The 14409-nt window shown below is 55.2% G+C and overlaps 1 protein-coding gene across 10 annotated transcripts in view; it reads left to right on the top strand.

Moving 5' to 3' along the window:
- RREB1 (ras responsive element binding protein 1) overlaps nt 1-14409 on the top strand; it is a 162898-nt gene that overhangs the window by 126405 nt on the left and 22084 nt on the right. For all 10 annotated transcript variants that reach the window (XM_055406706.2, XM_055406702.2, XM_088831063.1 and 7 more), the window contains 2 exons: nt 3563-3707; nt 4168-4304. In XM_055406706.2, coding sequence (XP_055262681.2) covers nt 3563-3707; nt 4168-4304 — 282 coding nt within the window. The remainder of the gene's footprint in view (nt 1-3562; nt 3708-4167; nt 4305-14409) is intronic.

The following is a 14409-nucleotide window of genomic DNA, read 5'->3' as shown; positions in this document are numbered from 1 at the left end:
ACATGAGACAAGGCTTCTGTGCCGCAGATGTGGGGTGGAGCACGCGGGGCTCCGTGGCAGTTTGATGGGAGGACTCTCGGGGGTCTGAGCGGGAGCTGAGGGGGTGGCGTCGCTGTTAAACCTATACCCGGAACCCCATCTGCACGACCTCAGGACGTGTCATTCCAGCCCCGTGTGTGCCCCACACTCAGACCACATCCAAACGGGTGTTTACTTCTGACCCGTCACTTCTTGAAGGGTATTCACAAATGGGACAATATTCCAAGATGAGTAGCGACCAGTTCTACCAGCAGAGAACTCTGGAGGGCAGAACTGGGAGGTGCGGGTTGAAAGAGTCAGAGCTGTTTGGTTCCAAGTAGAGGAACTTTGGAGAGACGCAGACCTCACCATGAACTATCCGAGGAGCTGCCCTGCAGCAGAGGAGGCAGACTGACTTTCACCCCCGAGGACAGATGTTTAAGGGAAGGACAGAAGTTTTGACTCAACACAAGGAAGATGGTCTTAACACTTGGCCTTGTTGAAATGGAGAGTTCTTGTTGCTGAAGTATTCAGTCAGAACTGAATGGGGGCACAGGGCTGAGGGACGTTCTGTGCCACATGGGTGGTTGGACAGCATCTCACCCCACTTCCAGGCCTGAGGCTCATGTAATTTGTTGGTTCTTAGGATGGAACTTAGAAATTAGATGAATTAGCCCTTGAAATGATACCTGGAAGAACAACAGAGCCAAGTCTTCTAAAGAAGAGAAATGGGGTCATCTCCTCCTTGCCCGCCCTTCCCTGTTCTGGCCCTGCTCTGCAGGGAAGAGGCCATCAGTGGCTCCTCATGGCAACTCGCCCCACTTCCTGTGAGCGTCTGGGAGGAAGTGGACACTCCTGTGACCGCTCCTGCTATTGGAGAGAAGAAAAGGGGACAGGGTAGGAAGAGTCTGTAACTGAGATTTCATACAAGTCCAGAAACGCCCCGAATCGAGCTGTTAAGTGAGCCTCCAGAGCGTGGACCTCCCGTTGCTGCGAGGACAGGCTGGGAAGGCCCCGTGTCTTGGCCAGTAAGCAGGATTTGACTCTGGAGGAGCACAGCTCTGAACTGAGGCTCTGACTGCGTTCAGGGAGGGAGCCAGAGCAGCTGGCGTGTTCAGGAGCCTCGTCCTCGCCTCCAGGCCCCAGAGACGACCTTGCCCTTGTCCTGTCCCCCTGCCATCAGCAACAAGTCAGGGCTGGAGGTGGGAGCTTCAAGACCCAACCTGGAGCCCTTCCTTCTCCTGCAGGTTAGAATTGGGTGACAATTGCAAGACAGTGGGCTGCAGCCACTCGGGGAGGAAGTGTCGGGCTCAGGGAAGAGCCCCAAGGTTCCGGCCTGTGCTCTAGAACAGAGGGGCAGAGGCCCGGCCTTTGAGACAGTCTGGGAGACAGCACAGACCTTGGAGTTGGCACGACTGTGAGGCCCTGGCGTGTCACGCACCTCAGCGGCCTCATCTGCGAAATGGCGATCTTAGTCAGGGTTAGGTTCCCGGCTCCAGTCTCCCCTTCTTCCTCTGCTCCCTGAAAACCACTTCCCTCCTAAATCCCAGAAGCTAGACCATAAAGCACCAATCTCATGGCCGTCGGTGCCACATGATAGACAAGGTGCAGCTTGAGACGAGCTCGTGAGCTGCTGCGGTCGTCAGCTCTGATCCCAGCGTTCTCACAGTGCTCATGGCCTCGTGTGAATCGCGCCGGTAGCCTGTTGGCTGCGGAAGGGTATTCATTTCTGAAGTTGATTTTGAGTGATCTGTTGAAACGATGGGTCTGGGACTAATTCACATCCCTTAGTATTATCACACTTCCTCAATTCTTAGATGCCTAAAAAAAATTTTTCTTGTACTCTTCTGAAATTGGAATGCACCATATGATAAATGTTGAAAGAAACTTGCCAGCCATCTTTTTTTCCTCCATACACTGATATTAACTGATGGTCTCCCTAACTCTCAGCCACCTTGAAATAGAGGGGGTGCTTAGAACAAAGCTGTTTGTCTCCCATTAACTCTCCGAAGGCTTTAAGGGGCCAAGAAGAATAATAAAGCTTCATTCCCTGGTAACCTGAGCAAGGAATTGTGTGGACGTAGGCATGACGGTTGTCTGTGATTCTTTTCCGTTTTCTTCCACTAGATCTTTCTGACCCACCACACTGAGTCCCCCTAAGAAAGCAGAGGGTTGGCCTGAGCCACCTTCCCTGAACCCACTCCTCAAAGGTGAGGCCACATCTCACCTGCTGGTGGATGACTGGGCTGGTGCTCTTTGGAAAGGGGTTAGTGTGGTCAGGGGCTGGCCCAGGGACCCCTCCACCCTCAGGAATATGTCTGCAGGATCAGAACCAGGGATGCCCTGGCCCTCGCCTCCATACACTCACAGGAGGAGGACTCACAGGTGTCCCTGGAGGCAGAGGTGACGAATCTAGCCTCCGGTTGAATCATTGGCCTGAGAGCCTGAACCGTTGTTCCTCATGGTTCATGAGCTTCTCGGCCCTTTCCTCCCAAGCCTGTCTCCCGTAAATAAAGTGCAGCAGAGAGTGAGCATGAGCTGAACAGAACTTCTTTTTAGAAGTGTGACTGGATCATTTATGAAAACGTGGCTGTTTTTTCCCATCCCTGAGAACGTCTCCAGTACGATAACCCATCAGAGACTTAGTTATACAGCGGGGCTACATTCCGACATCTGGCTCAGTTTAACCCTGTTCAGCGATGGTGATGCCAGCGATGACTGTCATTAGGAGCAGTCACCCTCTCATGTCACAAAGCGAGGAGATTGAGACAGACTCTCTTTCTGTAATGCCATTCTCTCTTTCCTATAGCTCTCGGGACCTGGTTCCTAGAATGTTTGCTTTAGAACTTGATAACGTAAGGCCACTTAAGTCAGGTCGCCCATAACACTCTCTCTGGAAGAGGCATGTACACACTAATGTAATCCTTCCTTGCACGTATATTCCTGGTCCTGCAAATGTCAGGGTTGGAACTTAACCACCGTCCCAGCCGCTCTCATGATCTGGGAGTTCACGTAAGACCTCGAAGAGCAAGGGCAGGCTTTCAGGTCGGAGGCACTTCAGACATGTGCTCGGTCAGCAGTGCTCACATTTGGCCCCAGCATGCTCCCAAAGGCAGAAGAGGGAGGACACATTCTCCTGGCAGACGGGGTGGCTTCTGGGGCCGCCAAGTGAACTGGTAGTAGGACCTGGGACTCCTTTTGCCTATAGAATCATGTGTCCCAAAATAGTACAGTTTGTCTGCATAAGTGGAGCAGATCATCAGATGGTTTGTTTTCCTCTCTTTGGTGCCAGCGAAGTTCATGAACATCTTCCAGCAGAGAGCAAGGCACTGAGCCATGTTTTTGGCCAGCACTTCGTTGTGAGAGCTTTTAGAGGGGTTCAAGGAGATTATAAGGTTTTTAAAACGAAGTCACTATATAAATTACACCCGTATCTCTTAACTAAGGAAAACTTTTAGGTACCAGTGCCCAAATAGAAGACAGTTTAAATAAACCAACCCAGTTTTCTTTCCTAGATCACATTGTCTGTGTGTGTTCTTTGCAGACACATGAAGATCCACGAGAAGGACCCCAACAGCTCTCCAGCCACAGCCCCCCCATCCCCACTGAAGCGCAGGCGGCTGTCCTCCAAGAGGAAACTGAGTCATGATGCGGAGTCGGAGAAGGAAGACCCAGCGCCGGCCAAAAAGGTCCGCCCCACCCTGCCCCCGCACAAATGTGCATGCAGCCCCGGGGCTCCTGGCCGAAATCGCCCCAGCCTTCAGGTTCTCCGTCTGGGGACTTAGCAGACCCCCACGCCCAGGTTTTTCAGCTGTGTTTCCCTGCGCTGTTTCATAAGGTCCCTAGGGAAAAGCGCGCCTGTCCGTCCTTGCTTTGTGGAGCCCCTGGCTGAGCCCACTGATGATGCGAAGAGCTTGTTCTGTTGTTCTGGGCTGTTTCATTCTCCAGCTAGAACGGGGGCTTCCCCAGCCCTGGGGCCTCCCCTGTCGTTCCCCCTTTATTCCCAGCGCCTGGCAGATACTAGGCGCTCCGTGGACATCAGCTGAATGAGGGGGCTAAGCAGGAGGGAGCGGGTAGGGGGCATGTTTGGTCACCCGGGCAGAGCACACGGGAGTCCCTCATGATGCCGTGTCTCTCCTTCCCCCTCAGATGGTGGAGGACGGGCAGCTGGGTGATGCGGAGAGGAAAGCTGAGGAGGTGTTTCACTGCCCACTCTGTTTCAAGGAGTTCGTGTGCAAGTATGGGCTGGAGACCCACATGGAGACACACTCAGACAACCCGCTGAGGTAGGAGCAGGCCGGGCAGGCCGTGCTGCGTGCGGGGTGTGATGCACCTCACTCCCGTCCCTCCAGCCTGTGGCTGAGCCCATCACAGTGCTGGCGGCACCGACAGGGCCAGACAGGTGGCTGCGGCCGCAGGAGGCTTCCCCAGGGTCCCAGTGCTTCCTGCACTCTGAGCAGGGCCCCTGGGCCACCCCTTTTAGTCCCTGCACACGGGGAGCCTCCTAGCACAGGACCCTGGGCAGCAGACATGTTTTCTGCACAGAAGGTGTTGCATCTCCAGTGCTTGTTAGGTGTACCCGCATGGGTGGTAAGGGTGCAGGCAGGGCAGGTGCTCGTGGGCATGTGGACTGGGCCAGTAGCACAGGAAGCCAGGAAAGCGTTTGGGGAAGACCGAGTTCTGTCCTGCAGGACACGGCACCTGAATGAAGCCCGCGATGACGGGGGGCGGATTTTCTGATCCTCGGTGGTCCCAGGCAGGACGAGCAGGTGGTGATGAAGCCTCTGGCAGAATTTGGGGCTGGGCTGGGGGCCTCAGCTCTCCTCCCCCACCTTCATCCCTGTGTCGTCATCAGGCAGGGAGCCCAGTGATCCTGCTGGGCAGACCCCTCTTCCTCCAGAAGGTTTACCCTGGGGAGCCCCAGGCCTCATGAGAGTTGAAAGTAGCGTGTCCTGAGAGGCCCAGCTGAAGGTTCCCAGTGCAGAAGCCAGGGCGTACGTGGCTGCAGCTTTGGGTTTCAGAAGGCAGCTTGTGAGTGCAGAAATGTGGACGTCTGTTTGTCTGACTCACCGGTCCATGGACCAGATTTCCTTCCTGGGGGCACGTGTTCGGTTGTGTCTGAGGAGTGAAAAGGTCTGATGCAGTAAAGACGTTTGTGTTTAAGGGAGAAATCTAATTATCCAGCAACTTAAAGCCGTGTCAGATTCCATTATCCTTCATCACATTAGCTTGACATTTTTCCATTAGAGAGAAAAAAGAATTTATGGGGAGATTAAAGTCTAAGCAGTTGAAGTGCTAGAAAATGTCTCCAAGTGACTGCCCTGTCCAAGGGAATCGAGGAGTGTGATGGGTGGGCACAGCCGGGCGGTCAGGCCCAGGGCCCCGTCCCACCACTGCCCTCGTGGGCCTGGACCAGCGGTGTCGAAGCCACGAAGGGGAGTTGGGCCAGCTCGCCCCGGGTTCCCTTTCAGGCCGGAAATCCTCGGACTCTGAAACCCGCCTCTTCACAGTTGACATTCTGTCTACCAAGAAAAGCCCTGAGCTCTTCCTTTCATAGGCCCTGTCATTCCGGGAGAGTCAGGAGCTTGACTTCCTGGTTTCCTAAGCGTCCGCAGCACCCCGGGTGTGGGCTGGCAGGGGTGGTGACTGCTGACAGTGTCCTTTGGAGCCAGGACGCACACACGGGGCCCACGTTACCATACCAGCCTCACATGCTGCATCGTGGGCAGAGAGGCAGGCATCGCCTCGGCGACCCAGCCCCCGCTGGCACCCCTGACCAAACTCCGTGGGGCGCCTTGTTCATTCACCACTCGTGTCTGCCCCTCCCCAGGTTTTCTTTCACTCAGGGCATTAGTCTGTGATCAGAAACATCTCTAGAACTACCCTGTTACTGTCTTCTAGGCGATTCTCTCCGACGGGAAACAACTGGGCTCTCGGGAGAGCTTTCTGGGCAGCTGGAGCCTGCATCGCAGTGGGTGGCGGTGATGGGGAGATGAGGTGTCCCTCGTCGGTGCTGGCCGGCCCAGGGCGTGGGCGCTCCTGGAGCGGGGCCTCCCGGATGGGCACCTAATCCGGGGCCTGGCCGGGCCTGCCGCTCGGAGAAGATGGGCATGGGAACTGCCCCGGACGCTGGTTCAGTGCTCCACGTGATTTGGGACATAGTTCACCCACTGGGACTCCATGGCTGTAACGTTAAACCTCCAGTCCCGCCCATTTCCCTCACCCGCTTGGTGGTGGCTCCGTTTGATTGGGGAGGGGACCACAGGAGTCCTGTGGCCAGTGGGCCCCTCCGGCAGAGCTGTGAGAAGAGGCTGCCCCGCGTCTGCTGCGGGCCCACTAGCCGGCCTGGTCTAGTGGGTGGGACTTGTGTCTGGAAACCAGAGGAGTTAATTACAGAACAGAGTTAACTCCCTTCTCCCCTCTCTGCTCTGCCCTCCACGCAGTTGCCTGCTCTCAGGATGCCGTGGAGGCAGGCCTGAGCCAGCAGGGCCCAGCTGGGCAGTGAACTGTGACAGTAGCTGGTGGGAGAGACTGCTTGTTAACCCAGAGCTAAAATAGACATCCACTCCATTTGCAAACCCCAAAGGCAGCAGAACCACAGTGGGATGCTACCAGTTTAGACAGAAGTTTCTAACTCGAAACAGCTGTTGGCTTCTCTCGCGCGCTCTCCTGCCCTTACCCCCCACCCTAAAGCTGGCAAGGGGCCCACTGTTCCTTAATAAAAATCACTGGAAATCCAAACTCGTGTAAACGCCGAGGCCATTCTCCTGCAGTCCCCTGTGTTTCACATTAACGAAGTGGGCGCTGGAGCAAAAGGAGGACACGAAGCCGCTGTGGTGACTGTGTCTCTGAGTGCTGGGTTCGCTTTTGCCCTGACGTGACCAGCAGTGACTCGGCCCTGTGTCCAGCCCCCCAGATGAGGAGCAGAGGCTCCTGAAAGCTGGCCCTGGGGACTGGAGGTGATAAGAGTGTTGAAGGAGCAGGTGGATGCAGCGGGGACATCCCTGTGCAAGGCTCTGCTGGTGTTGAATATCGGGCCTGGTTACAAGAATAGAACAGAGTAGCAGGCTGTCCGCTGCCCCGAGGAGAGTCAGCGGGAGGGAAGTCCGGGTCAGCAGCGGCCAGCGTGAGCACGAGGGGAGCCGCAAGGGCCACATTCAGTTTTCTAGGAGCCATGCCCTAAAAACGAAGAGGAGGTCGTAAAGTGGGTCACACTTTGCTGGTGTATCGATATGTCCAGATGTAACATCAGTGCAAAAGTTGTCAGTGACATGTCTTACATTCTCACTGTCATACAGTCTTCACCAGCCAGTGCAGGGGGCATGATCGCAGCCCATCTGGTTGGAATACGCACTTTCCACCAAGCCCCCAGCAGTCCACATGCGGCTGGGAGGGCTTTGTCGCAAAAGACACCTTTCAGTGTCTGAGTGACTGGTCTCTGGCTAATGGGGGCCTGGCTGGGAGAGGGGACAGCTGGGTGGTCACTGGGGAGTTAGCTGTATCTGAGGGGGAAGTTTTGCAGAAGTTCTTGTATAATCTTATACGACTTCTTAATTAAAGGAGACTGGGTAATAATTTTTTAATTCCGTTAAAACGTATCCAGCAGATGAACGGGTGCTTGTTGTGTGCCAGGCTCTCGACCAGACTTAGGAGGAGAGCAGCGACAGTAGAGACGAGTGGGAGGGGCTATGACAGTGCAGGGGATCGCGTGCGGGCCGGACGGGGCAGCCGCCCGGGTTCGAGCAGAGGCAGCTGTGTGGTTACGGCAGTGCACCCCTGCAGTCCCGTGTGAGTGTGGATGCTGGTTGTGAGGAAGATGTGACCCCGATGCCCTGGGATTAGGGGTTAGGAGGTGGGGCCCCGAGGGGGCTCTGCAGAGGAGGGCGGGGGCTGCGGGGGGTCGGGGTGGCGCCAGAGCCTGCCGCTGGGCTCCCAGGACTGGCCGCCTCCCTCACTGTGCCTCTTCCCCTGCACACTCCATCACCTGCATGGGGGCCCTGAGACCAGCTCACATGGCGCGGGTCCCACGCTTGCTAAATGTCATCCTAAATATAGGAAAGGGGTATCACAGAATACGCTTCAGCATCTCGTTTTCAAGATCCCGGGGGCCCACGTCCAGCCAGACGGAGGCAGGTTTGAAACACACTGGGGGGCACGCGGGGGACGACCCCTCCCCTGACTGGACGGAAGCTGGAGCACCTTTGTCAGGGCTGCCCCCCACCCCCGCCCTGCCCAGGGGCCTGTCTGTGACTCAGCCCCGCGGGGCCGTGTGGCCGCCAGTCCCGGGCTCACCCCAGCCCCTGCTGAGCCGGTCCCTGGACCTGCCCAGCTTCACCCTGAGTTACTTGGGTCGAGCAGGCCCGCAGGGCGTCAGGACGCCTTGTGCAGCCCCGCGGATTCCTGGGCGTGGGGAGGGCAGGCTGCCGCGGGCCAGGGCCCTGTCACAGGGCCCTCACCGTTGCTCCCAGCAACTGGGAGAGATTAGTGCAGCTGTCGGATGTCAGTTCTCTGGCCTGGACGCGAGGGAGGGCAGGGAGGGTGGGCAGGAGGGGAGAGGAATGTCTGAGGCGGGTGGGGCCCCGACAAGAGGTTGTTTGCACTCACCCCTTCTCGCCTCTGAAGACAGAACAGGAAAAACGAAGCATGAAATCCGTTTAAAACAGGAATGTCAGTCCCTCGATTAAAACACTATAACGAGCAAGACATTCAGTATCTCAAGGAAGGGAGCTGGGTGCCTGCCGCTTTCTCAGCAGGGCATTTCACAGGTTCTGATGATGGGGTGTGGGGAGGACTCCCGGAGCAGCCGCTGTGCAGGCCCCGGGCATACAAAGCCCGGGGGCACCTGCCATCTCCGTGCTCCTAACGGCAGCCCGCTGCAGTGTGACCTGTGGCCGGCATCTCAGTGACCTTGGGCTCAGCCTCCCCATCTGGGAGATGGACTTGGGGACCGTTGTGAGGATGAGGGGGCAGCCACAGTGCTCAGACTGTAATACTCAGTGAATGTTTACTTCTGATACTAATGTTTAGAACACGTGTTGTTTTTAATATTTTAAACCTCACAACACTTAAGAGTTACAGGTTCCCGTTGCTCCCTGGGAATCCCTTTCCACTGACCGAGAGAAGGCGGCAAATTCCAGGGCTTCTCCAGGTACTGTTGATGTTGGCTTGACCGAGAACAGAAGAGCAATTTGGCCTGTAGTCTTTATCATATGAAGAACCACCTTTATCTCTTTCGCTTTTGTAAAGATTGGGTAACTGAACGGCCATCTAAATTTCGTTTTGAGTCCTGCCTCCGAAATGATGTGATCCAAATGTGCAGAACCCTCGGTGGTCAGAAGCGTGAATGGACTTGGTGCCTTCAAACTACCGTGCATCGCCTCCCTTAGATGTTTGGGGAAACCCGATATTCTAAAGAAACGTGTTTCCTGACATTTGAAATTTGCCGAAGCAGTCCTTCAAAAATATGCTTAGCGGAGTAAGGAGAAGACAGTTTTTAACCCTTTCTTGGGGTCGTGGAGGTCAGCTGTCTGTTCCTTAACTGGGAAGCGTGATGGAACAGCGTGGGAGTAAGGGTCCCCAGATGAACAAGGTGTTACCGAGCAAACCCCGCAATGGGTTAGGCCCGAACTGTTAGCCACGGGCTTAAAACACGTTTTTTTTAAAGCTTTTTCATGGCCTTGTTTCCACTTTATTCCTCTGCTGGCAGTCTTGCGTCCACATTTATCTTGACTTGACTCTGTCTTCTGTGAACGTGTGAGCTCCCCTCCCACTGTGGATCCTTCAGAAAGGTTACTCGGGAAACCCGCGCCAGCAGTGGCTGCCGGCTCCCTGCTTCATGGCTGAAGCCTTTCTTGTGATTCAGTCCTGCTGATTCCCTGTCAGCCCTGCTGTGAGACGGGCTCCTTCCTGTCCCCCTTGCCCTGCGCAGAGCCCACGCCAGCCCGGGATTCCGCAGTGCTCACCTGAAAGGTAACCACGGGGCAAGGACGGGCGTGTGCTGGGAAGGGCGGCCTGCGCGGCGCTCGGCCCTGCTGGCTGCAGTGCGGTGCACGTCAGTCCTCCACCCAGTGGCTGTGAGACCCTGACTCTGGCTTTGTCGAGACCAGTCGTGGATCTGGGCCTGAATCTCACTCATTTGCATCCGAGTCCTGGGAGAGCCGAACGGACGATCCCAGCCACCGGAGGCGAGCACTCCCCGACCTCCTGGAGCCGCAGCCCCACCTCAGCCTCACTGTCCCGTCCGCCTGCTGCAGGGGCCAGAGCTGAGCTGGGACCGGCAGGGGGACTCAGGGTCAGTGTGGCTTGCCGCTCCCGTGGGGGTCAGCCTTCTCTGACCACATCCATGGCACGCTCTTTGCAGCGCAGGCAGTGTTGGGGCAGATCCCCAGTGCCAAGGGACTGTGAGTGTGTGTGGTCTCTGGAGGAGAAGGGACGGGGCGGGCCCGTGGTGCAGGCGCCTGGGATCTGCTGCCTCCCTCCAGCCCAGCGCCAGCAGCCCCCGGTCCTGCCATCTGTTCCTTTGAATCCCAGGGGCCACGATGGAAACTTGGCTCACTCCGCTCCGTGCCGCCCCCGAGGCTTTTCTCTTCCCTGGGACCCCCAGCCCAGCCCCTCCTGTCTCCACCGCACCCCTCCCACACCCCTCGGTGACACTGCAGGTGCTGCCGCGGCAGGCAGAACGAACAAGCCTCAGACAGCGGCCTGCCCCTCTGCTTCCAGGAGCTCCAGCTCTGCAGGCCCCCAGACCTCAGCCCCACACCCCCCACCCCAGTAAACTGCTGCCCCTGCCCCGGAAAAGAGCAGCCCCGTGGGAGGAAGGAGCCTCCAGTTGGAGGAGTGGGGTGCCCTCCCAGCATTCTGGACTAAACGGGCTTCCTTTCTCCTCGAAGCACTGGCCAGCGTGTGCTGGAATTCAAGTGTTCTGGGTACAGCAGGCCCTGGTGAGCTGCCTGGGGCACAGAAACACCGTTGCTGTGAGCAGAAGGATTTGGCATTCACATGTAGGTGATCGTCCTTCTGTAAGGCGAGGGCAGGCAGCATGTCCATACCTGAGTTTTGTTAAGTAATTTCACTTTTACTTAAATTTGTCTTCTTTATGGCAGTCTATTTCAGTGTGTGGCTTAAAAAGAAAAAAAGAAAGGTTTCTTCTCTGAAGGGTGGATGGAATTTTATTTCCTTCTTTAAGCCCTACAGCTAGATACACTTTCCCCCATTAAATGCATTTATCTTACTGACAGCAAAGTTAGTTTCCACTTGGAAAAGTCACCCTCAGTTTCCAACTTTGGGCCATCTCCTGTGCCAGAAAATCTACAAGCAACCTCTCGGATCTGTACAGTCTCCCTCTGGCACGTCGTCAGATCACTTGCAAAATGAAATTGTCCTCCAGCACCCCCTCTGCTGTGTCTCCAAATACAGTTCCACCCCACCTAAATATTTCACAGCGTGCTGTTCACGAGTTCCTGGCAGGGTTGAAAGATTCCCCCCTGCCAAACCGGGGGGTGAGGGGAGAGTGCTGGGGACCACCCGACCAGAGGCTGTGGCCCTCACGATGGCGCCAGGCCCGAGTGAGGTTAGCAGCCAGCCCCAGGTCAGTGTCTGCAGCTAGCCGCGCTGCCTGCAGATTTGTAGTGACCCCCACTGGACCTCCAGAGGAACCGAGTGTCTGGCTGACAAAGGCAGCCTAACCATCTCTGAGTGACATTATTCTGCTGTGGTTTCATTTGAAGTCTGTCCACAGACAGAGGTCCAAGTGTGACAGAGGCAGCGTTTTTCTCCCAGGAGGGTTCTTTGCTTCCGTTCCGCCAGCCTCTTGAGGTGCTTCAGACTTCCAAGCAGGGTATTTTGGTTTTCTCCTCTGCCACTTTTTGAGAAGTTTATTTGTGAGATGACAGTCTGTATCATATCGGAAGTGAAACAGGAGCGCCTTGGTTGAAATTCTGTGGAAACAGAGGCGTGCTGTGGTGGACGGAGGGCTCGTTTCATGTCCTGAGGAGTCTCTGAGTTGGGACTGTGGCTCCAGGGTGAAGCGTGGTGGAGGGCTGCTGAGGAAGGAGGCAGAGGGCAGGGGGCAGGGACTGGACTGAAGAGGACACCCGTTTCTCCCAGGGCATTCCCAGGTGGACCAGCGGCAGGGCAGACTCTCTGCTGTTCTGTGAAGTTCTCGAGTGCAACAGGACAGGGCATCCCTTTGCGACTAAAATTCCATGTTTTCTGCATTTTTGTGTTTGCTGGTGGTTCCCAGGCAATGGGTTGTGGTTTTTTGGTTCCTCGCATGGTAAAGTAATGGTGAGGTTTGGTCTCTGCCTTGCGGTTCTCCAGGCATTGTGTTCCCTTTGTTCCCAGTCCCTGTGAAGGTGCCCACACACAGATGGGAGAGAAGCCAGCTCCGCAGCAAGGGGAGCGCCCTCCCAACCTGCAGCCAAAGCTGCTGAGAGATTCCAGACCTCTTGCTTGTTTCTCACTGTCATTTATTTTCCCAGCTTGTCTGACGTACGAGGCACCTGGTGTGCCTGCTCCCTTGCAGGCCCCTGGGCCTCTCCCCTGGGGACTGGTGCCAGCCCATCCGCAGTGGCCCTGGGAACCTGCTTTGCACAAGGTCCTGAGGGAGTCTTATCTCAGCCACGTCTGGGAAGTTTTACACAGCAGGCAGCTGGAATACAGATGAAACACGCTGTCCAAGGCCACCCACTCCGACGCCCCACTCCCAGCGTCTGGGTCCCATGCCCATCCCCCACCGCTCCGCACCCGCCTTCCTTGAGGACACGGCCTGTGGCTGGCAACGAGCATTTCTGCCACGTGTGTGCCGAGCACCTACCATGTGTGAAACTTGGTCCGACGTGCCAGAAACGGGAGGGGATTGACGGTCAACAAGAGAATGGAGGAGGAAATAGATACTCCTAGATAAATTCACGGCTGTGAGAGTGGGCAGTAAACCCTCATCACCACCTTCCAAGGCACCCTCATCCCCTGTGTGACCCACATGTGAGACGCCTCACATGAAATGCCAGTACAGCCCATACTGAGGCTGTGGTCTCAAAAGAGGGTGCTCAAAAAGATCTCTGGGGCACAAGAGCAAAGTAATAGGATTTTTTTTTTTTTTTTTGCTCATCTAAAATTTTCTATTTTTGTATTTTATAATATTCCTTGGAAGAAAAGCTATGGCCAACCTAGACAGCATATTAAAAAGCAGAGACATTACTTTGCCAACAAAGGTCCATCTAGCCAAAGCTATGGGTTTTCTAGTAGTCATGTATGGATGTGAGAGTTGGAGTATAATGAAAGTTGAGAGCTGAAGAATTGATGCTTTGGAACCGTGGTGTTGGAGAAGACTCTTGAGAGTCCCTTGGACTGCAAGGAGATCCAACCAGTCCATCCTAAAAGAAATCAGTCCTGAATGTTCACTGGAAGGACTGATGCTGAAGCTGAGACTCCAGTACTTTGGCCACTTGATGTGAAGAACTGACTCATTGGAAAAGCCCCTGATGCTGGGAAAGATTGAGGGCAGGAGGAGAAGGGGACGATGGAGGATGAGATGGTGGGACGGCATCACCGACACAACGGACATGAGTTTGAGCAAGCTCTGGGAGTTGGTGATGGACGGAGAGGCCTGCCGTGCTACGGTCCATGGGGTTGGACATGACTGAGCAACTGAACTGAACTGAATATGCCTGGTACACACGCTTGCAAATACATGTGTGTCTATGAATACAAAAAGACACATCACACACACACACGTTGCTCAGACAGCAAGCCGAGTCGAGACATATGCTTCAAACCCTTTCAGCTCTCAGGTTGAAACCCCAACAAGAGTGCAGCGCTCTGCCCACGCCCACCTTCTCACTTGCAGCTGACTTGCCAGCTGCTGAGAGTCAGGATTCTCTCCCCAACCTGTTTATGTCAGTAATGCTTGTAATTATTTGCTGTATACACCAGTGAATTTTTTTGTCTTTTTGAAGAAGAATCTCTGTGAAAATGAAGTTGGGCAGACTTGCACATGATTCAGATTGGGTAGGTTTTATTGTTATTTGTTGTTCTGTCAAATGTAGGGTGGACGAGACCCGTGTGAATAGGCAAGAGTGATGATCATGAGAGCCTAGGTGCTGGTCGAGTCTGGTTTGCAGAAACCTAAGTTCTTGCTCTACCTTAAACCGTCTAAAGCCAGAAAGCAAAGATGTCGTGTCACAGGGCCTCACATGGTGAGAAGGACATAGATCTTCACTCAGTGGAGCTAGACCTTGGCCCCCAGAAAAGATGGGTGAGGGAACAAGCCGTGGGCTCTCGTTCCACAGTAGGTGCGTCCTGTAAAGGTTCCAGAAACGCAAAGTTAGCAGACACTGAACCGTTGTTCCTAGAGGAAACGTAGGGTTTGTTTCCTGCAAGCCTCTGCTCACA

The sequence above is a fragment of the Moschus berezovskii genome, chromosome 23, assembly GCF_049115385.1.
Source record: "Moschus berezovskii isolate FMDL1 chromosome 23, NW_MosBer_1.0, whole genome shotgun sequence".
In the NCBI taxonomy this organism is placed as follows: Eukaryota; Metazoa; Chordata; class Mammalia; order Artiodactyla; family Moschidae; genus Moschus; species Moschus berezovskii.
The sequence above is the reverse complement of the archived record's forward strand: the minus strand, read 5'-3'. Positions and strand labels throughout refer to the sequence as shown.